The 22,764-nt window shown below is 56.3% G+C and overlaps 3 protein-coding genes across 5 annotated transcripts in view; 1 reads left to right on the top strand and 2 right to left on the bottom strand.

Moving 5' to 3' along the window:
• Positions 1-22,764, top strand: part of C4AH8orf48 (chromosome 4A C8orf48 homolog) — a 429,052-nt gene that overhangs the window by 338,570 nt on the left and 67,718 nt on the right. The gene's annotated exons all lie outside the window — the stretch shown is intronic.
• Positions 3,618-13,344, bottom strand: AMER1 (APC membrane recruitment protein 1). Of its 3 annotated transcripts, none has more exons than XM_021525303.4 (2): positions 13,227-13,344; positions 3,618-11,134 (listed from the first exon to the last, which is right to left on the bottom strand). In XM_021525303.4, exon 2 carries the CDS (start codon positions 11,048-11,050, stop codon positions 7,856-7,858), a length of 3,195 nt encoding a protein of 1,064 aa, XP_021380978.1. In that variant the 5' UTR covers positions 11,051-11,134; positions 13,227-13,344; the 3' UTR covers positions 3,618-7,855. The 3 variants fall into 3 exon arrangements, with proteins under 3 accessions (XP_021380978.1, XP_085426872.1, XP_085426873.1); XM_085570746.1 differs by lacking the exon at positions 13,227-13,344 and adding an exon at positions 12,428-13,095 and having other exon boundaries at positions 3,618-12,331; XM_085570747.1 differs by lacking the exon at positions 13,227-13,344 and adding an exon at positions 12,672-13,095 and having other exon boundaries at positions 3,618-12,477.
• Positions 14,755-19,241, bottom strand: ASB12 (ankyrin repeat and SOCS box containing 12). The gene is made up of 3 exons (XM_021525323.4): positions 19,034-19,241; positions 16,357-17,202; positions 14,755-15,713 (listed from the first exon to the last, which is right to left on the bottom strand). Exons 2-3 carry the CDS (start codon positions 17,165-17,167, stop codon positions 15,580-15,582), a joined length of 945 nt encoding a protein of 314 aa, XP_021380998.1. The 5' UTR covers positions 17,168-17,202; positions 19,034-19,241; the 3' UTR covers positions 14,755-15,579.

The following is a 22,764-nucleotide window of genomic DNA, read 5'->3' as shown; positions in this document are numbered from 1 at the left end:
TGCCAAAGGATATTCCCAAAATCTGAGCTCTCCCAGGTCCTCTCCTGCTCCATTCCATTGTGCTCTGTGTCTGCCCCACCCGGGGGATCGCCCTGCCTGGGGAAAGCCTGGCCAGCTCCAAATTTTGGGGAGCAGGATGACCTGGTCCTGCTGCTACTGCTGCTGTGAAATTTGCCGTGCCCAGAACAGCCAGGACAACCCCCCAGAGCTTTTCCTTACGGCTGAATTCCTCCTTCCCTCCTCTATTCTGACAGACAAATGCAACTCAACAAAGAGACACCCTCCCAGAAAATAAAATAAAAATAGCCAAAAAACCCCTCCACCCACAGCTCCTGCATCAGAAAGAAAATTACTCTTCTTTCTTTGTTGTTTGTCTTTTTCTTTCCCAAATCCCTCCAGCATTAAACAGATTTCAGCATTGTTCTAAAAATAGAGGGATTAGAAATAATCCTCCAGCATGGAGCGACTGTGGGGATGTGGCACCCAGGGCTGGGGCCTGCCCTGGGGGTTGGACCTTGGGCTGAGCTGGGGAACCCCCAGGAACCCCCAAAAACGGTGAGGTGGGGGCACTCTGTGTCCCCAGGACAGGTATCCCAGGATTGTCCCTGCTGTGCCACCAGCTGGGAACTGACCTCATAAAATCAGCTGGGGATGGGATGGGATGGGATGGGATGGGATGGGATGGGATGGGATGGGATGGGATGGGATGGGATGGGATGGCATGGCATGGCATGGCATGGCATGGCATGGCATGGCATGGCATGGCATGGCATGGCATGGCATGGCATGGCATGGCATGGCATGGCATGGCATGGCATGGCATGAGCTCCACTTGATCCATGGAAATAGGGAACTAAACCAGTTGCCCCAGGGGTGACAGGTGACACACAGGTCACCAGGCCATGGCAGAGCTGTTCCCTGCAGCCTCTGGGCACAGGAGCCTGAGGACCCTGGCAGTGCCACAAACCCCTGGTGTTCCCTCACAGAGCAAAGTTGTTGTGTCGGTGCTTTTCAAATCACTTTGGAGAAAAAAGAGGAAAAAAAAAGAAACACTTCAAAGTGTGAGATACATTCCTGTGATGACAAGCGACTTCCAGGGAGGTTTTGTCTGCAGGAATTTGTTTGCAGCAAACGAGTCAATTTGTGTTTACAAGGAGGCAATTAGAGCTGAGGGTTTGAAGCGTTCCCAGTGGGATGGGCCATCCCAAGAGCTGATCCCGCTGTCCTCATCATCACCAACGCTCCACTGCCACGTGCAGCAGTGGGAAGGTGCTGGGGGAAGGAGAAAACAACCCAGGGCCAGGTGAAATCCATCTCCTGTATCCCCTGCATCCATCCCTGCCAGAGCTGGGGTGCAGCCAAGGGGAATATTCCTCTGGCACCACGGAAAACTGGGAATTAAACACCCCCAGGCATGAGTCAGGATCCCCTGGATAACCCCAGCCCCTGCCAGGGAACCCCAGCTTTGCCAGCACCTCGGAGAAAATGCCCCTGCAGCTTCTGCAGGCTCAGACCTCAAAGTGGGATGTGGAAAGGCAGCCCCGGGGCTTTGGGGGATGTTCTTTAAGCCAGGAAGGATTTGGGATGCAGAGAGGGTGCCTGGGATAAGGGCCCAGCAGGCTGTAGGGAGGCTGGGTGGGATCACAGCTCCAGACAGGGAGTTTGAAGCCTGAATTTTGAGCTCATGGCCCAGGAACCCTCAGGCACAGCACACTCACCCCTACCCAGCCTTTCCACAGTTGTTTTGGCTCCTCTGGCAGACTTTTCCAACCTTGGCAGTGCTGAGCCAGCCCTGCCATTTTCCCAGCTGATTGTCTTCCAGGCTCTTCCCACGTTTAAAATGGAGGAAAATCAGCAGAGCTCATCCATCAGCTCCTGCCCTCTGCCCTTGCCCTGCCTGGGCAGCTTCCTCCCTCCCCGAATTCCCCAGGGTTTTTCAGGATCCCATCCCCACCGGAGCGCTGGGCTGGTGGCCCCTGCCCCGTGCTGGTCCCTCTCTGCTCTCTGTCAGGGGTGGCCCCAGCTGCTGCCATTGTCCCTTGCTGTCCCCATGCTGGGGAGGCTTCCCGGGGACAGAGCAGGGATGGAGCTGCCCCAGGCCCCCTGCCCCAGCTCCAGTTTGGGGTAAAAGCCACCAGAGCTGTGACCAACACGAGTGTCACACAGCTCCTCCTGCGCCACACCAACCTTATTTAAGCCCAAAGGAGAAGCCACACCCTCTGCACCGGAGCTTTGGGAGCTGCTGGAGGCTTCTCCCAGAGGCCCCAGAGTGGAACCCAGAACCTCTCGGCAGGCTGACCCCAATGGCAGTGGCTCCACCACAGCTTCACAGCCCCAGTCCCTCACTTCCCTGCAAGGAACAGGCAAACTCCTCAAGTTTGTCCTAAATATCCTGGCAGGACAGCGGGATGAGGGGGGTAATTCCCAGCTGAAATGCAGCAGAAAACAATATAGTGAAATAAAAATTTTAAAATACTTAACAGTATATGGATTTAAATATTTAAAAGCATATATAGAAAATATATATAAATATGTCATTATATATGTTTATATAAACACATATTTATTATGTATAAATATCAAAATATTTTAAAGCATATCTATTTAAAAGCATACATATACAAAAATAAATATATGTAATTATATATTTTATATATGTATTATATATTAATCGATAAATACTAAAAAATACTAAGAAGCAACCACTGCTCCAGGGGAGAGCTGGGTTGGGGCAGACCTGAGCCCTTTCTGTGGGGTCACAGGGGGAGGTTTGCACTGGGATGTTGGAAAAGCTCCTCAGGTGCCTGGAGAGTATCTGAAGGCACAGGAAGGCTTTTCCAGCAGCTGCTCAGCCACATCTGCTGGCCCAGGAGCAGAACCCGTGGCCAGGGCACAGCCTGTTTGACTCTGAAATGAAGCAGGGACAGATCCAGGATGGGAAAAAATCTCCACGGTGCAACCCTGGGGAAGCTCTGATGGAAGCTCGGCATTCCCAGAGAGGGTGTGGAAGAGCGGGAGGAGGTTTGGGGCTGCAGGAGGGGAGGAGAGGCTCGCAGCCCCCAGGGCAGAGCTCTGCCCGCCCCTCCAGCCCGATGGTGGCCGGGATCTGCGGTGGATGGAGGGGGAAAGGACAGAGCCTCCCCAGGGCTCATTAACAGCGCAGCTCATCAGGCCCTCCAGATAATTACAGCTTCTCACAAATTCAATTTCTGCCTGGGGAGGGCAGGACTCTTCTCCCGAGTCTCCCAATGCGTTTGGAAATCCTGGGAGGCACTTGAGGAACACAATCAGCAGGATCCAAGATAAAACCATCCCTGCCAGCCCTTCTCTGCCATTCCAGGGATGTCCCAGCCAGGGAATCCCTGCTCCCTGTGGAGCTGGAACCCAGAGAAGAGAGAAAATCTGCCTTGGAGCCTTAAAGGATTGATAATTCCCAGGGCTCATTTAATGATGATTTGAGGAGTCTTACCCTGTTCCAAAGGGTCTCTGTTGCCTTCTCCCATGGAAAATTCCACCTCAGTGGCAAATAACCAACAGACAAAGAGGAAGGGAAAGAAAAACATTAAATCAAGGATAAAATAAACATGAAAACACCAAACCACCAGCAACATCCAATGTTCTCTAAAAATCTGCAGTTTATTCATTAGAATTCAGTGAAAGGAACATTCATTTTAAAACACAATCAATACATTAAAAACTTGAAAGGACTAGTAGCAATGAGACCAGGAAGGAAACAAAAAAAAAACAAATTCAGCCAGGTTGGCCACCTGGGAGGAGCTGCCAGCCTGGCAGCGGGATGGGGCAGCTGAGGACAAGGGCTCAGTCATTATTTCCTTACAACTGAGAGGCTTTTTGGGATTTTAATTTCTCACTTCACCCAAATGGAGCTTTGGGGTGACTCAGTGTGGGTGAGAAGAGCATGACACCCCAGCTGGAGAGGAGGGAGCCCAGAATTCCAGGGCAGAGGGAATGTGGAAGGTGGGTCTGAGTGCCCCAGGAATGTTCAATGAGAAACCTTCCCGTCCATCCCTGTGGGGAATGGGGCAAACCCAATCCAGAAAAACTTTTAGAAGCACCATTAGGTGAGAAGTCATTAATTAGAATACAAAACAAAAAAAAAATCTCTGCAGAGTCAAATCAGTGACAATTGCCACCTCTACTGAGGGAAAAAAAACGGGGGGAAATCTGCTTTGGGCTGGATTTTAGCATTCCAGAAACTCTCCTCTCCTCTATCCCAAAGTTCAAGGCAGTGTCATTCCAGGGAGATGTTTCAGTGATCCAGAGCACAGGGCTGGAGCTCCCTGGAGGAGGGAGGAGGAGGAGAAGGGGGAAGCCCTGCTAATTCCAGGATTATTTAAGGAGCAATCCTCAGGCACCAGGGTGAAATCCCAGCTCCCAGCTCAGCCAGGGAGCACCGAGGGGAGAGAAAACCTGTCCAAGAGCATTTCCATGCACCAGCCAACAGCATCTCCTGCACAGGGATTGAAGAAAAGCCCCAATTTTAGATAAAATAACATCAGCAGACAGCGGGAAAAGCCTCAGCTGAATCCTGTGGGCTTTTTAAAAACACTTGGGAGGGAGAAATCACCAAAATCCACAAATTCAGATTAAAAACAACACTGAAAAGCAAAGAAGGGACAGCTGAATGTGACAGAGGAGGGTTAAGGACATCTCAAGTGTGTGCAAAGTGTGGTTGTGAGGGGCTGGAGGGGCTGGGCAGAGGCCCCAGCACATTCCCAGGGAGCGGGGTGGGATCTGGGCATGGCAGCAGCAGGAACGGCCTTTTATCCACGGGAAAAGCAAACCACACCACTTGGAAAGACAAGACACACGAGTAAAAGAACAGGCTGTAAAATTTCCCCATGATTATAAAATGCAAAACTATACAAAAATAGAGAAAATCAACCGTTTTCTTATATGTATAAAAACAAACAAACAAACAAACTAAAACCCCCAAGTCCCCAGAATGGAACCCAGAACCTCTCGGCAGGCTGACCCCAATGGCAGTGGTTCCACCACAGCTTCACAGCCCCAGTCCCTCACTTCCCTGCAAGGAACAGGCAAATTCCTCAAGTTTTCCCTAAATATCCTGGCAGGACATTCTGCTGATCCTGACTTTTCCAAGTGGTTTCTGGTTGGGAAGTCCTTTTGCATAAGAAGCCTCAGTGACCACCCCCAAATGTGAGCTCCTCAGGTAAGGCAGTGTTGGACTGACCCAGCTCCAGCCCAGGTTTGTTCCCATGGATCCCAAGTGGGGTTTTTTGGGAAGAGTGGCTCAGCAGGCAGTGAAATCCAATCCCTACTGCAGTGATCATTTACAGGCTGAATTACTGCACCAGAAATTCCAATTTCTTTGGGTTAACGGGGCAGAATCTGCCAATAATCCAGCAAATTAGTGACTAAACTGCATTAGGAAAACTCATTTGAATTCCAGAGACATTTGCCTCATTGAATTCCCATCGAATTAAGAGGAGAAACCTTTGGTATAAAGTCAGATTACCAAGCCTTGGCTGTATTGCTCCCACTGAACCTCCCCACCTCGTACCTACACCCAACCCCAGGATCCTATGGACACCTTGGAACATTCATTTAGCACCCAGACATTCCCAGCCCTCAGCAGGACTTTGGCTGAACAAAGCTCCAGAGCCTGGAACCCCCGAGATGCCTTTGGTGAGATGCTGAAAGGAAATAAAACAGGGATTAAACCCAGCCAGGGGCGTGAGGGGGTGACAATGTCCCTGTGGTGTCCCCAGCAGGGTGTGCCCGTGGTTTGTGTGCTGGGAGCGGGGTGAGATGGGCACAGAGCTGGCCCTGTCCTTGCTCCAGGGAGGGATATCCAATGTTCATTAGCAGCTGTGCTAACGAGGGGAGACAACCTCCCAGCGAGGGCAGCTTCCCCTGGCTCACCACATTCTCCTCTCGGGGTGTGGCAGTGGCACCAAGAGCCAGGTGTGTCCCAGGAAATCCTCTCCAGTGTCCCAGAGGGATGAGGGAAAAGAGCCATGGCACGGCAGGTTCCCGTGGAACTCCCTGCAGCAGGCTGGCAGGAAAACATGGAAAAATTCAGGTTTGAGCCTGTGGATGCACAGATAGATCAGCTCTGCCTTGGCAGAAAAATCGCATCACACACAGAGGCTGAACCAAGCCTGGCCCTGCCCTTCCCAGACATCCAAGGACAGGGCAGAGGAATCTTTTCTCAAAAGGAATATCAAGACCTCATTTTGCTTGGTGGGGGGAAAAAAACCCATCAAACCCAAACCAGCTCCTTGTGCCTGGAAATCCAGGGATGGCAGGGAGCAACTGATGGAGCCACATCCATGTGGAGCAGGAGAGCAGCAGGAGAGTGACCCAGCAGGGCAGGACTCAGCAGGAAAATCGAGCCTGGCCCAAGCAGAGCCATCCCTCACTCCACAAATGTGGTAAAACTCCAGTATTTCTACTTTGGGATTTTTTTTTTTTTTTAATGCTACAAAGTCTGCTGCAAAGAAAAATAGAGGAAGGGCAATGAGGTGGGGGGAAACAAAAATCACTGGTAACGGAATTAAATCAGAAGACAGAGCTTGGACAGGACAGGGAAGCAGCTTTGTGTCATGGCCTGGGGGTTTGGATCAGAGCTGAGGGGGTTTGGGATCACAGAGGGACCAGGAGCCTGGAACAGATGTCACAGGAGCTCACAGGACAGAATCTGTCCCCTCAGCCTGTGTCCCTCCTCCACATTCCTCCAAAGAGGCAAAAAAATCCCAAACCTCCAGCAGCTTCCAGGCTTTTTGTTCCCTCCAGACAGGAGGAGTGAAGCCCAATGTAGCTGCAGTCCATCCCAAATTTTGTGTTCCTTGGGGAACACAAAACTTTCCTCCTGTGGGTTTATGCAAATAAAACAACTGTAAAAAAAATTAAATTAAAAAGCCACAAAGCTTCCTTTTGAGAAAGTAACATCATCTGCCACTTCACAGCTACAGGCATGATGCAAATTTAGCTTATTTCAAAGGCCTCATCCCTGTCCCCATGGCCCTGGAGAGGCCAGGAGCCCAGGACAAAGCCTGGGAAAGGTTTCAACCAGGAATTCTGCACTGTGAAGACAGACCACAACAAAGAAGGGACCAACACTTTGTTCTTCAAAGGGACACCATGGACAGCACATCTTTCTGAGCAAACTGAAACTAGACCTGGAGAACATTATCGGCACACACACAAAAGCTCCTGCTTCCCCCTTTGGGGCAAGGACAAATCCAATAAATAAAAACGTTGCTGCACAGTTCCCCTTTCCAGCTGCCCCTCCTTGCTCTGGAACAAGTGGCACCCTTCCTCCCAGCTCCCCACACTGAGCCTGGGCTGGAAGACATTCAAAGTGAGTCTGAACCAAAACCTTTCACCCAGAAGAGGAAAACAGCCCCATTTCCCCTCAAAAGTCTGCCCAAGGCCTGTTCCCCCAGCCTGCACAAACCCCAACCTGCCACACCAGCAACGGGTCCATCCCCAGCTTCTGCCAGGGGCTGCTGCTGCACTTGGTGCTGGAGGGGGCTGGAAAACCAGAAAGTGCCTCAGTGGTGATGAAGGAATCCTGAAGGCAGCTCCAAGCTACCTCCAGAGCATCCACAGGGGCAAGGCCACGCATGGCTGCAGGAGAGGAGCATCAGCCCAGCTCCAACTCAAGTCCTCCCCAAACTGCTCCACGTTTTCTTCCTCCCTTTGCTCCCCTTTCACCCCTGCCCAGAGCAGCCTCAGCACGGTGACATAGTGACATTCCTACAGCCTTTTGGCTTGGTGACAGTGACATTCTTGCAGATACTCAGCCTCGGTGACACGGTGACATTCCTGCAGCCCCTCAGCGGGTGACACGGTGACATTCCTGCAGCTACTCAGCATCAGTGACACTGCAGACGGTGCCACGGCAGCTGCCGTGCCCCAGGGTGGCCCTGCCCTTGAGGGGCTCAGTGCAGCACTCCGGGCTCTCGGTGTCCCCGCTGCTGTTCCCGGGATGCTGCGGCACACCCTGGGCAATGCCCACAGGTTTGCCCCTGGCACGGTGCTCCGGGGAGCAGGCAAAGCCAAAGCTCGGGGGCAGCTCTGCTTCTCCCAGGGGTAACAAGCAGGACAGCTTGGGGACATCCCCGTGGAAGAGAAAGGACCCGGCCGCCTCCCGGGCCCGCCTCGCCTCGGGCTGCAGGGGGAGGTTGGAGGGCCGGAGCGGGTGCCTGCTCAGCTCCGGCTCCTGGGGCCGCCTCTCCGGAGCCTCCCCGATGCCACCCCGGGAGAGAGGCAGGAAAGGGGACACGGTGTCTGGTTCTGGTGGCTCCGATGGCTCCCAGACACTCTCCACAGCGCCAGCCGGAGCGAAGTCCCAGAGCTCCATGCCGCCGGGAGCCGTGTCAGCGCCGTGCTGGAGGTGCCGCAGGCCCGGCCAGCTCGAGCCACCCTCGGGAGCCACCAGCTCACCCTCCTCCTTGCTCCTGCTCCTCCTGGCTCCAGCAGAGTCCTTCCTGCCAGTCTCATGCCTGGCCCAGAGCCGGCAGGGCTGGGGGCCGCTGCGGGTCCCCTGTGGCTCGGCCAGCTCAAACTCCAGGCTCTCCGTGTCCAGCGAGCGGCTCCTCCGGTCCACGGAGAGCGGCGCGGGCATGGAGGGGCTCAGCCCGTGCAGGCGCAGGTGGCGGGGCAGGCTGGCCACCCCCCAGTTGCAGCTCTGGAAGGAGCCCGGGGAGAAGCCCAGGGACATTCTCTCGTCACATTCAGCCAACGACTCTTTCTGTCCATAGCCATCATCGAAGGCCTCGGCGATGTCCTCGCCCGCGGTCAGCTCCGGGTGCTGCTCACACTCCCCTTCCCCGTCCTGCTCCACGTCCACCACATCGAAGGTGACCATGGTAGGGAGGGCAGGGAGGTTCTGGGTGAAGGAGGAGCTGGAGGCCGAGCTCCCCAGGCTCTCAGAGAGGCTGGAGAAGAGGGTCCCGCTGCTGGCGAACTCCACCAGAGCCTGCGAGAAGCTCACGGCGTGCTCGGGCTCGCTGCCCACCTGGGGCTCGCCAGGGGTGGGCTCTGCTCCGCCGCCGTGCTCCTGCTCCGGCAGCCTGAACCCAGGGAACATCCCTGCCTTGGCTGGGGACACACTGCCGTGGATGGAGTCCCCGAACATGCCACAGTCCAGGTCTGCATCGAACCCCGGGTTGTTCTTTGTGAGCTGAATAAGGCAATTTCCGGGGGCCTTTTGGCTGTTGTAACAGTTTTCCAGACACAGAGTCCCTGAAAAATCCCTCCACTCTGGATTTTCAGCCCTAGTCACTGCAACCCCACCATTGACAGCCCGGCTTGGGGTATGTGAGGCCACCTGCTCGCTCCCAAGGCCACTCTGACTCTTGCCAATGGAGCTGGCTGCTCTGGTTTTACATTCAATGCACTGCTTTTCCTGGGGACACTTCTTGCTGGAGACATCCAGGCGTTTCAGGACTGGCTCCCTCTGCAGCTCCCAGTACAGCAGCTCTTTCTGAATGGCTGCAAGCCCCTCTTCTTCAGTTTCCATCAGCCCTCTTTTCTGATCCATCATCTGCTGGATCAGGCTCTTCTCCGCAGGGAGGCAGAAGTCCATGAAGTAGCTGAAGATGCCCTGGCGTGGGACTTTGCCCTCGAACAGGGATTCCTCCCCATGAGAGGGGCTCATCAGGGTGTCAAACTCGTAAAGTGCATCGCCGCTGTAGCTGTCCCGGGGCAGTCGGTCCTTCTTGAGCTCCTCTCCAGCCTCATCGTCTGGCCCTGGCGTGGTGGAGTCGTAATACCCCTCGTCACTGTTTGGGGCAGACTCCTGCTGGTCACTCTGGGGAGTCAGGAGGTCAACACCATCCATGGCATCCCCCACGTAGGGGTGGGCGTCTGCCTCGTGAGAGGTGTGCGTCTCCAGGCTGCTGCTGGACACCTGGGCCCCGTAGCTCCTGTCCCCTGGCACGCCGCTGTCCCACACCTGGTGCAGGTACTCCTCAGCCTCCTCAGGAATGGCCATCTCCTCGCCGCCGCCCTGGTAGGTGACCAGGCAGGAGCTGCGTTTGGCGGCGTCACGGCTGCGCTCCACCGAGATGCTGCTCTCGGCGATGTCGGGCTCGGCGATGTCGTCCCCGCACCCCGTCAGGGAGTCAAAGCTCTTCAGGGAGGTGACATCCCCCAGCATGAGGCTCAGCAGGTCCCCGGAGTGCAGGCAGGGAGGTTCGCTGTCCATGAAGTCAGGGTGGAAGGCCAGCAGCAAACTCTCACGGTCAAACTCAGCGCAGGCAGCAGCCTCAGCCTCTGATTTTGTATCTGGAACGTCCCCATTCCCTGGCACGGCCATCGTGCCACCCTCGGAGGTGCCTCCATCAGCTGTGGGGCCCGTGGGCTCCGTGGCCTCACCACAGCTGGAGTCACCCCCCGAGTCCCCTGGGCCAGCTCTGGTCTCAGTGACTGGCCCTGCTCCCCTGCCCTCCACAGCCCCTCGGCTCTCCACTGCCGTTCCAGGAGCATTCCCAGCCTCCTCCGTGTCCCCGTTCCACTCGGGGAGCTCTGTCTTCTCACTCTCGGCAGCCTTGCTCTTCCGGTGGCGCCGGATGCTGTTAAAAAACCCTTTCAGCCCTTTTTTGGGTCTGGGGAAAGAGGGCTTTTTGTCACAGCCCTCGATACTCCCGGGGGGAGAGCCGTCCTGCTGGCCCAAATCCCCCCTGCTGCCGGTGTCCACGGCCAGCTGGGCGCTGCGGGAGCCGGGCAGGGGGCCGGGCTGCCCATCCCTGCTGCCCTCCGAGGGGCTGTCCGGCCCTGTCCCACCGCCCTTGTCACAGGCAGCGCTGCTCAGCCCGTCGTGGGTCTTGCACTTGCTGAGCCCCTTCTTGCCGCGGCCGCCGAAGAAGCTGGGCAGGGTGCAGATGCTGCGCTTGCCCCCGAACAGCTTGAAGGCCGTTTTCCGCAGCTTGCCGGGGGGCGGCTGCTGCGGCTCCGCTGCCACCACGGAGCCGTCGGCGCTGTCGGGAGGGGCGTCGCCGCCCTCCTGCCGCCGCTGCTCCCCTCCGTCCCGCTCCTCCGGGCTGCCCGTTTCCATGGCAGCGGGCGGGCTTGGATCTAGCTGGAGGCGGCTTTGGCAGCGCGGTGCTCCGGGCGCAGGGATGGACACATCACCGCCGACCTGAGGCACAGGGAGAGGGCACAGGTGAGGACACGGCAGCGGAAGGGGCACGGCTGAAGGCACCGGAGTCTCGGGGCTCCCTCACCGGCTGGAGGAGCCTCCAAAATCTCCCTCCAATTCCAAAATTCAGGCACCAGAATGTCGCTTAAATGTAGCAGTTAGCCAGAGCAGGAAAACCACACATCTCCCTCGGCTAGAATCCCTAGGGACGAGCAGGTCTGACCCCTGCACCTCCTCGCTCCATGCCCTAAAGCTTCCCAGATTTTTCACCTCCAGGGTGATCAGGTTTGGCTACCTTAAAGTGAGAGCTAGCACCTCCCAAACCACCTCCCAGCTCTCCCAGGCCTCATGCCAGGCTCCAAAGAGCATCCTGAGGGAGGCCAAACCAGGACACAGCCCCCCTACGCACGAGTCTGGGGAAAAACCACTTTACTTACTACCCTGGCTTTTTTAAATAGAAGATTTCAGTTGTTTTTAAAATAATCTGTCCAGCCAGAGAGAATCGCCTTAAAAACACCAACTGTGAATACCCTGATCAGATTATCCCAGAAGCAGAGAGGTAGGTTTGAAATTTGACCCTGGACTGCTGTCATGAACAGCAGAAATAAAACAATTATAATCACGATTCTCTTCCAGAGGTGAGGGTGGAGAAATTAAATGCAATAAAATCCTAATGTGCTCCCAAGCTGTAATGCCCCAGGCTGAGCTCTGACTGACAGGAGGCCAAGGAAACCTTCCCAAAGTGTTTAGCCAAAGATCCCAAATTAAAAATACATCCAAACGATGCTCTCTGCTCCTGCAGCCCCCCAGCAAACCTGCAATTCCAGGTTTATTTTTATTCCTCAGGTCTGGGTTGCTTTGCCTCTATACTGATCTGGCATCGCTGCGCTCAGAACAGCTGGGACTGGATGGGCTTCCAGGTCCCTCCCAACCCATTCCATTCCATGGTTCTGGAATCCTGGGATTGCTGATAACTCCTCACGTTCACCTGTCCCACTGGTGAAGCAGCAGCTGGGGCGTAGCTGGCTGGCACAGCCACCTCCCCAGTGGCAAACTGGGCTTTTCCAGCTCTGCCAGAGCCCACCACAAGTCCTAGGAGCCTCCAAAGCCTCTGCAGAGAGGGGCTGGGAGAAAGGCCTGCACTGGACACGTGTGGGGCTGCTGGAAAATGGGGGTGAAATGACCCCAAACCTGCACCTGGAATGGGGCTGCTGGAAAAGGAATGAAATGACCCCAAACCTACACCTGGAATGGGGCTGATGGAAAAGGAATGAAATTACCCCAAACCTGCACCTGGAATCGGGCTGCTGGAAAATGGGGGTGAAATGACCCCAAACCTGCACCTGGAATGGGGCTGCTAGAAAAGGAATGAAATGACCCCAAACCTGCACCTGGAATGGGGCTGATGGAAAAGGAATGAAATGACCCCAAACCTACACCTGGAATGGGGCTGATGGAGAACAGGAATGAAATGACCCCAAACCTGCACCTAAACTGGGGCTGATGGAAAAGGAATGAAATGACCCCAAAACTGCACCTGGAATGGGGCTGATGGAGAATGGGGGTGAAATGACCCCAAACCTGCACCTAAACTGGGGCTGCTGGAAAACAGCCGGGGAAGGGCACGAGACAGAGCCAGCATTACAGAAATTCCTTTTGGGAATCATTCCTCTCCAGCTCCACGTCAGCACCGCGGCACTGCTGCGGAGGGGAGGCTGGAGTAGGATAAAAAATAGAATAGATAAAAATGAAAGAAAGCGGAAATCAAGTACACCGAGGGCAAAGAGCCACGACCAACAGACCATGAAAGATAAGGTTTAAAAGCAAGAAAAAGCAGCACGGTAACAATGAAACGCAGCGTTCCACCCGCAGAGGAGCCCCTCAGGGACCCCCGCCCCGCACGGGGCCGCTCCCCCGGGCCGGCCCTCCCCGCTCCCCAACTTTCGGGAGGATCCGGGAAAACGCGAGGGGCGGGGAGGGGGTCGGGCCAGGCGGCGGGCGGCGCGGGGAGCGGCGGCCCCGGCCCGTGCCCGTGCCCAGCACTTACCGGCGGCGGCCCCGGCCCCAGACCCGGCCCGTGGCCAGCACTCACCGGCGGCACCGCGGCAGCCCCGGCCCGGCTCCGCTCCCGGCTCCGCTCCCGGCCCCGCTCCCGGCCCCGCTCCCGGTCCAGCCCCGGCCCGGCCCCGGCCGCGCGAGGGGCGCGGGGCCGCGGGTCCGCCCGGCGCGGGCGGCAGGGGCGGCGCCGCGTGACGGCCGGGGCGGGGCCTGGCGGGCGGGGCGCGGTGATTGACAGGGCGCGGCGGCGGAGGGGCGGGGCCTCTGCGTGAGGGAGGGCGCGGTCTCCACACTGGGCCCAGCGGAGCGGGCGGGGTCGCGCTGAGCGCTGGGCGCGCTCCCCGCCGTGTCCCCTCATGGCCGCCCCCGGTGTCCCCCCGGGGCCGGACCCCGGTGTCCCCTCATGGCCGGCCCCGGTGTCCCCTCATGGCCGGCCCCGGTGTCCCCCCGGGGCCGCCCCCGGTGTCCTCCCCGGTGGCCCGGGGCAGTGGGCGTGGCCTCAGGGCGCGCCCCGCCCTGGGGGCGTGGCCCCGTTGGCGGTTGATTGACAGGGGGCGCGGTCACCCCGGCGGGGGCGTGGCCTTGGCGCGGCAGCCGCGGGCCACGCGGGGTCACGGACACGGGGGGATGGCCCGGCCTGGCCTGGCCTGGCCTGGCCTGGCCTGTCTGTGACACCGCGGGGCCAGGGCTGTGACAGTGTGTGACCGGTGACACGGCGTGTTTGCCGTGGGACACCTCCCTGCGCCTGCTGTGTCACCCGCGGGCGTGTCACCCGCGCCACGCCGCTGCCACCCACCCACCGCTGCGCGGCTGCTCACACCCACAGCCCCACAGCCAACTGAGCAGCCCGGTAGGGAAGACCCCTCCCCATTTTTGGGACCCCCAGATCCCAAAAGCCCCTCCAATCTCCACGTGAGGATGACAACAAGGATGCCACGAGTGGGAACCACAGCAGGGCGTGGCAATGTCCCCGCGGGACAGCCTTTCCCAGCTGCCATCTCCTGATGTGCTCCTGAAGGCACCTGCATGGGGACCAGCAGCAGCAATGTCATCATGCCCTGTGGAGCTTTGTCCAGGCTGCTTCCAAGCCCTAATGCTGCCCTTGGGAGAGGCCCCACAGCCTCATTAATTAATAGATGCTGACGAAGAGATCCCACAACCCCTGACACAAGCCCGTAAATCCTGCAGGAAGGTGCCTGTGTTCGGCTCTGAGCCATGGAACATTTCCCTTTGGGATGGATCAGGGCAGGAAGGAATGAACCGTGGGACACCCTTCCAAAGTGCTCCAGAACACCACTGCTGGGTGGACGCTGAGCTGCCAAGGAGCAGCAGCATTGATCCATCAGTTCCTGGCTGTGGGAAGAGCTGGGAAGGCACCTCCAGCCCCACTGGTGAGGGCAATCCCGGTGTCCAGAACGGGAGGGATGGAGGGACACAAAGGTGGTGCTGGGATGCCCCGCTCCAGCCTGGAATTCCCCATGCACAGCCATTCCCTCTTCCCCTCCCAGCCATCCTGGCAGGGCTGCCCGACATGGGATATTTCACCAGACAGGCCACAACAGTTTCATACCAAGAACAGAACTCTTTTAATCCAAACCCCAGCCCTGCCCAGTCACAGAGCACCCTCGGCCACAACAGGAAGCACTTTTGGGGTGAGGAGATGATGTTTAGGGTCAGAGCTGGGGCAGGGAGAGGAGTGGGGCTGCTGGGCTCTGGATGCATCTCCCAGCCCCTCCTGTGCTGCCAGCTGGGAGTGCTGGGCTCTGCCCCCACTGGGGTGGGCACACACGGCCAGGGCCAGCCCCAATCCTGCCCCTCCCACGTGGAGGAGACACTTGGGAACTTCTCTGGGAATTGTGGAATCATGAGGGACCTCAAAGCCCATCCAGTGTCACCCCTGTCATGGCAGGGACACCTCCCACTGTCCCAGGCTGCTCCAGCCCCAGTGTCCAGCCTGGCCTTGGGCACTGCCAGGGATCCAGGGGCAGCCACAGCTGCTCTGGGCACCTGTGCCAGGGCCTGCCCACCCCCACAGGGAAGAATTCTCATTCTCACAGCCAAGAATTCCTCCACGCTCCTTCCCAGCCCCTTCTCCAACCAAAATCAGCTAAAGGTGTAAAATCCCTCAGTAAAGACGGTCTGAGGCAAACCGAGGGGGATCAGATCCTGCTCTGTGCTCTATCCTCTGCTGCAAATCAGGAGCTCAGGTCTCCTGTTCTTCCTCCACCTTCCCTTCTGTTCCCTTCCCACTTTTCCACATGGGCATTGCTTTCTGGAGACACCTCAGCAGCAAAAATGAAATTGTGACCACAAATTCCCAGCGGTTCTGCAGATTTCAGGGATTCACTCCGGGAGGTGGAGCAGGTTTTAATTGGGGCAGGCTGCGATCACAGCTGGTGCTGCAGGTATTTGGCCAGGGCTCTGGGGATCTCCAGCTCTCCAAGGGTGGCCGAGCAGCTGGGCTGCTTCAGGAGACGCCTCATGGCCAGCCGGGACTGGGACAGCAGGGATTTGGGATGAGCTGTGGAAGGAAAATCACATGGTCACCTTCAAGACACGCAACCCTGCCGCCCTCCAACCCAGCATTATCTGAAGGAAAGGGACATGGATTGAGCAAACCAGACAGCATTGGAACAAAATGATCTTTAGGTTCCTTCCAACCCAAACCATTCCATGATCCTATGAAAATTCCATGATCCTGTGAAAACTCAACCTCTGTGCTGGGGCTGGGGCTATGGACTCAGGCACAAGCTCCCACGAGGGCTGGGCATGGAGAAGAAATCTCCCATCCCCACATGGAAATAAGTGCAGGATTTTAGACTTGGGCAGTACAGGAGAGCCCAAGCTGAGCAGCAAAAAGAAGAGCAAGGGTGAAAAGCAGGGGGTAACCCAAGTGAGGGGAAACCCAGGCTGTGGGAACCACGGAATCACAGAAGGGCTTTGGTTGGGAAGGGAATTTAAGCTCATCTCATTCCGTGGGCAGGAATTCCACTACCCCAGGTTGCTCCAAGCCCTGTCCAACCTGGCCTTGGACACATCAGGGATCCAGGGGCAGCCACAGACCCGCACAGCCGAGGCTGAAGGAAAACCCGCGTGTGGCTGTTGGGAAGAGGGAATCAGAGCAAAGCCGTGCCCGTCCAGCCCCGGGCACGTGGCCAGGTCACCTCTGGCCTGCAGCAGCAGCTCCAGCCCCTCGCTGCGCGGGGCCGCCCCGCCGGCGGGCACGCCGGGCAGGTACACGTTGGCCCCGAAGTCGATGAGCAGGCGGACGAAGTCGCTGTGGCAGCCGTGCCTCAGGCACGTCTCCAGCAAGGTCTTGGGCTCGCGGATCTGCGCCAGGACGCTCTGCTCGGTGCAGTTGTAGTCGGGGTCGGCGCCGTGCAGCAGCAGCAGGCGGAAGCACTCCAGGTGCCCGTAGGCCGCCGCCAGGTACAGCGGCCCCGAGCAGGCCGCCGAGTTGGCCGCCCACTCGGGCAGCCTGGCCCGGACGTTGGCCTCGGCGCCGTGCTCCAGCAGCAGCCGCAGGATGGCCGCGTGGCCGTCCCTGGCTGCCAGCAGCAGCGGCGAGCAGTTGTTGTAGGCGCTGCCCGCGGGGCTGGCGCCGGCCTCCAGCAGCAGCCGCACGCACTCGCCGTGCCCGTTGCTGACGGCCACGAAGAGCGGGGTCTGCGCCTTCACGTCCAGGCTGTCCACCTGGGCGCCGTGGGCCAGCAGCAGCCGCAGGCTCCGCACGCAGCCCCGCGTGGCCGCCAGGCGCAGGGGGGTGCTGGGCACACCCCAGCCGCTCCTGCGGTTGATGAGCCTCTTGTACCTGTCCTGGGACAGGAGCCTGGCCAACGTTTCGTGGTCGTCCTGGCACACCGCCCGGCTCAGCTCCTCGCTGTCGCCGCTGTCCTCCTCGTCATCCCTGGGCTGCAGCAGGGAGAACATCTTGTTGATGTCCATCAGGGTCGTTTTGTCGGGTCTGGGCTCCATGTGCCGCTCTCATGGTAAAGGGTGAGGCCAAAGATCTACAGGATGGCAGAACCAGCACCACCCCTGGGTTAGAACCAGTCCCTGACACCGACAGCTGCATTTTAGTGCAAGTTTATACTCAACATCAGGAAGATTCTCTAAAAATTCGACAATGTTTGATGAGGATGCTGCTGATGTGCTCATGGACCTGGCACCACGTGAGGAAATCCACGTGGGTGAAAGGCTGAGGGAACAATGGAGCTCAGTGGGCACTGCTCAGTAGGCACGTGAGTCAGGATCCCATAAAATCATTGATTGGTTTGGGTTGGGAGGGTCCTGAAAGCCCCTCCAGTGCCACCCTGCCATGGCAGGGACACCTCCCACTGTCCCAGGCTGCTCCAGCCCCAGTGTCCAGCCTGGCCTTGGGCGCTCCAGGGATCCAGGGGCAGCCACAGCTGCTCTGGGCACCTGTGCCAGGGCCTGCCCACCCTCCCAGGGAGCAATTCCTAATTCCCAATCTCCCATCCATCCCTGCCCTGTGGCAGTGGAAAGCCATTACCTGTGTCCTGTCCCTCCACCCCTTGTTCCCCAGTCCTGAGGGATGAGGTCAATGTGAAGTAGTCAGTTTGATTAGGGATCAAACATCCTCCAGCATCTCCCTTCCCAAATGATGCCAGTGTTAGAATCCCATTGTTTTCCTCCCTCCTGCCTGCTCAAGCCCGATGATCGTGGCTGCAGAAGGGTCTGGGATGTTTCTGCTGAGGAATTTTGGGGAGGAAGGATGGAAGTGCTGAGATGCTCACACTGAGTGAGATGAACCCTGGCAGCTTGCCTGGGCTCTGAACACAGGATGTGGCCTCAGGAGCCGAGGGACAGCGGGGACAGGAATGGGATGTCCCCGCTGGCACCTGAGCAGCTGGAAACGCTCGGGATGGGCACAGGGACCTCTCGGCAGCCCTGGGGCAGCTCGGGTTTCCTCAGGCTGACCTGTCCTGGGAGGAGCCAAGGAGCTGCACGGGGCAATTAATTAGCGAAGGAGCGGCAGCAAACTGTTAATTATCTGATAAGGAGAAGTGAGCAAATGGCCTCGTTGTGCACCTGAGCCCGTCGGTGCCGGGGCAGCCACAGGGGACCTGTCCCCCATCACCCACGGGGACACGGCCACCAGCTCAGCGGGATCTCAGCAAGGCCACCAGCACAGCTGGGGCACTGGGACAAGTCTGACAGCAGCAAAGCTCTGCCAGGCTGTCACCCATTAGCTCAATTTATACAGAAATGTGAGAAATTCTAATGCTGCTGTTCCTCATTGGACACGCCGGTGATGAGCTCTGGAGCTTTGGGATCATCCCACCCTCATGGAGAACGGCCTGGGGGTTACTGCAGTTTTGAGTCAAAAAGACAGTTGTGTTCCCAGTTAGATCCCCAAGGGAAATGGTGTGGAAAAGTAAAAGAGCAGCTGTAACATTTCCTGAACACAGAACAGCACCTCCAAAGGGAGGTTCCTGAGATCCTGTGTGGGGAGCTGAGGGAGCTTCCTCAACCAGGAGAGCCCAAACCAGAATTTGTGGAATCACAAAATGGTTTGGTTCAGAAAGGAATTAAAAGTTCATCTCATCCCACCCCTGCCATGGCAGGGACACCTTCCACTGTCCCAGGCTGCTCCAGCCCCAGTGTCCAACCCGACCTTGGGCACTGCCAGGGATCCAGGGGCAGCCACAGCTGCTCTGGGCACCAGGGCCTGCCCACCCTCACTGCTTTGCCACCCCCTGAGCTGACAGAAGCTGTCCAAGCACTGCAGACCCCAAAAAGAGGATGTGACAGAGCACACATTTGTCCCTCTGGGTCCAGTCCCCTCCCTCACCCTGCCAGGTCCCGGTGCCACCTTACCTGGGCGTGGGGGATGCTCAGAGCAGCTGCGGCCAGGGGGGTCCCATGGGGAGTCCAGCCGTGGTTTAAGCCCCGTGAGCAGAGCGAGAGGCTGTGGCAGGGCTGGGATGGACGGGGCTGTGTGGGGCCAGAGCTGTGCAGCTCACAGCTGAAATGCCACGGCAGCACCAGCCCGGGGCGCCGGGGCTAATTTTAGCCCCTCTGGGGTTTTATCTTACCACTTCCATTCTTGGAAAGCTCCCCCTGGGTAAATATAGAGAGGGCAGCGGGGTGGGGGGAGGCTGGGACAGGTGCTGGAGGCTGCTTGACCCCTCTGAGCACACACAAAGCTTTTTCTCCACTGTTTCCCCATAGAAGTTGCAGGGAACAAGGGGGTTTGGGGTCCCTGCCAGGGTAGCACCAGCCTCTACCTTACCTTGACTGCTGCCAGGCACTCAAATTCCCTCTTAACCCCTCTCCTGCCCTCCCTCCCCCTCTTCAGAGTGATACAAATGGCCATTTGCAACCTCCAAAATTATTTATTAGACACCAGAAGGACAAAAGGTCCTGAAGATGGCCCAGATTTCCCACCTGAGCTGCTCTGGGCTGCACCTGCCAGAAGGAACCACAGCCAGGGCTTCCTGAGGACCCAGGAAGGCAGGAAACCTCCCAGGGCAAACAAAAGGAGTGGAGAGCAGCACTGGGGCTCTTATCAAAAGCTGTCAGCTGGGAAGTGCAATCCTATTTTATCCAGCTCCCTTTAAACCCTCTCCAAACTCCTCAGTGATGGAGCAGGAATGGGCTGGTGGTTTGGGGCAGCCTTATCGTGGTATGAGATAAGGAGAGAGACCCAAATTATCCAGCAGGAAAATCCCCACTGCTGCAAGAAGAGAAATCAGGGTGCTCTGTGAAGTGTGTTGATCTGTGCCACCACTACATTCCTGCTCTGGAGCTTCACAATGGAAAGCCTGGAATGCAGGAAAATGGTCAACATTGATTTGGTTTAGGCTTTTGGTTTTCCTCTCCAAATTCACTCAAAAATAGATTATTGCTTCATGGAGGTCAATTCCCCAAAGCCAGCAGCAGGAATGGAATTACGGAGTGTGATGTGGATGAGCCCTGGAGCAGGAGAGGGGAGTTTGGGGTTATTTTTCCTGAGTGTCAGGAAGGTGCAACCACAACAGGGATGCTGCAGCCACAAAAAGCAAGCCCGGCTGGAAACCCTTTCCACAAACCACAGAAATCAAAGCAGCCATTAAAAAGACAGTGTTATAAACGGAAAAAAGGGAGCGCAGACAACAGAAGTACTAGAAAATGTGAAATGTAGGAAACTTGTAGATGAAAGGAAAATCCTTGAATGGCAAATTAATGATAAACTGCTTATTCTTTTGTTGTTGCTGCTGCTGTTCAGTTGTTAACCAGGAGAGATCTTAGGAACAAGGAGCAGATTAAACCCAGTTCTAACGAGGCAAACCCGAGAGCTCTCCAGCCCATCTGGAATCCTGCCCAGACACTCCTGGAGCAGGAACCTTTCCATCCATCCCGGGGGATATTCCCAGCAGCAGAGCCAGCCCAGCCCCAGCAGGAGCCCAGGCAGGGTGACACAGCAACCTGGCCCATTTGGGATGAGCTTCCCACTGCTTCAAACTCCAGGGAAGGATGAGGAGGAAAAGGTTCCACCTTCTGCCTGAGCACAGAGCCTGAGCCAAGCAGCTCTTGATCAGCTCCCTGGTAATTGGGCAGGAATCAGAGGGCAGAAGGGTGCTGAATGCCAGTCAATGGGTTTTTTGGGAAGGTAAATCCTGTCCAGAGTTGCTTCCATTAAAGAGATTATTGTTATTAACGCAGCTGAAGAGGGCTAATGAGCTTGTGGATTTAACAGGGCTAAGCAGTTAAAAGTTTAGAGCTAAACAGTCCCAAATAAATGATTTTGCAGGGATTAGGGATTTACTAACAGCGCTCAAGGTCGGGAAAACAGAGCTGGGGAATGGGGCTGTTGTCTCCTGCCTTTGGGCCAGGAGTCACTGCCAGAGCACAGCTCTGGGCTCTGGAATCTCCCTCTGTGCCCTCACCCCTGCTCCCAGCATCCCAAACCCCAGCCCTGGGGCTCTCCCGGCTGCCTGCTCACCCTCCAGCAGCACCGTGCACCCGGTGTTAGCCAGGAATTAGCCAGGTGTTATCCAGGGATTACCCAGGAGAGGGCACAGACAGCACCCCAGCATCCCTTGGCTGCACTGCACGTCCCTGCCAAGACCCTGCTGATGGAAATTCCCGATTTATTTGGTGCATCAATACACAAAATACAGAATTAGAAAGGAAGGAGGAATCCAGTAATGTTTCTTCTCCTCCACGAGTCATTAATTGAGGAATTTTGGCAGCACTGAAGCTCCAGAAGTTCATCTCTTTACTTCCACTGCACCTTCCCTTTTGTAAAACAGGATAAAAGGATGGTTTGGATTGGGAGGAACCTTAAAATCCATCCCATTCCAGCCCTGCCAAGGGGAGGGACACCTCCCACTGTCCCAAGGCTGCTCCCAGCCCCAGTGTCCAACCTGTCCTTGGGCACTGCCAGGGATCCAGGGGCAGCCACAGCTGCCCAGCCCAGAGCTCCCTGCTCCATCCATGGAGGTTATTTATAGATTTTTATTGATTCCCATTCACACTGGGTCCCTTCCCTCTTTCCCACAGCTCCAAGAGCTGTTGTTGAGAGAGAGGTTTTGTATCCCCCTCCCATACCTTCCACTTCTCCAAAGAGAAGGGAAATAAAATTCCAGAACACTGGAATCCGTGAGCTGTTTGCAGCCCAAAGAAACTCCAATTACCACACCTTTTGTCCAAATTTTCCCCAAATTAAACTGCAGCTTTATCAATTCTAGCCAGTGTTAATGCTAATAATCCAATTAAATGCAAGGCAAGTCTTATTAAGGTAAATGAAGGATTTCACTGGCAGCATTAATAACAATTAAAATTAGCAAGAAGGGGAAAAGCCTGAGGAACACACAGGGACTGAGTGTACCCCGGTGCCAGGCCCTTAAAACATAGAAAATACCCATTTTTAAGGGGAAGATATTCATCAGGGGCTGGCTACTGGGTCTGGAGTCTGTTCCCAGATTCATAGGGAAATTTTGTACCTGGAATCTCCCTCTTGAGCATTTTCCCATCTCAGCTGAGTTAGTCTGCACTCAAATCTCTAACCTCACTACCCATCACTGAAAAACTGGGATAAAAAAGTATTTTTCCAAGATACCATCAGCAGCTGGACTGTGGGTTCTTCATTCTGAAGCCATCAGAAAACATCTCTTCACTGGACCCACGAAGCTGGGAGTCGGCTCCTTCCAGAAGCTCTGGCTGCTCCTCAGAAAGCTGTGGAAGTCAGCCTGGAGACACCTGTGGCCAAGTGAGTGAGGGACAGACAGCTCTCCAGGAGCTAGGAAACACTGAGGAGACACTTGGGTTGAACACAGAAAGAAAATTTAAATTTAAAAAAAAAATGACCCAGAATGGCACAATTTGCAGAAGACATTGAGATTTGATACAGTGCCATTGGTTACATTCCCTTTTTTCCACTCGTTATGTTCCTTTTTGGGTTGTTTGTAACACCCTGCACTCCCCATTCCCCCAAACCAGGGGGATCATCCCATTTCTGTTCTGTAGAGGGGAAGTGGCTCCACACTCACCTCATTAATTAAGGTCCTTTAGCTGACTCCACCTTTCCAAATGTGGGGTTCTGAGTTTCACCCAATAAACAGAGC

This window comes from Lonchura striata, chromosome 4A, assembly GCF_050655825.1.
Source record: "Lonchura striata isolate lonStrDom1 chromosome 4A, ASM5065582v1, whole genome shotgun sequence".
NCBI lineage: Eukaryota > Metazoa > Chordata > Aves > Passeriformes > Estrildidae > Lonchura > Lonchura striata.
This window is presented reverse-complemented; position numbering and strand designations above follow the sequence as displayed.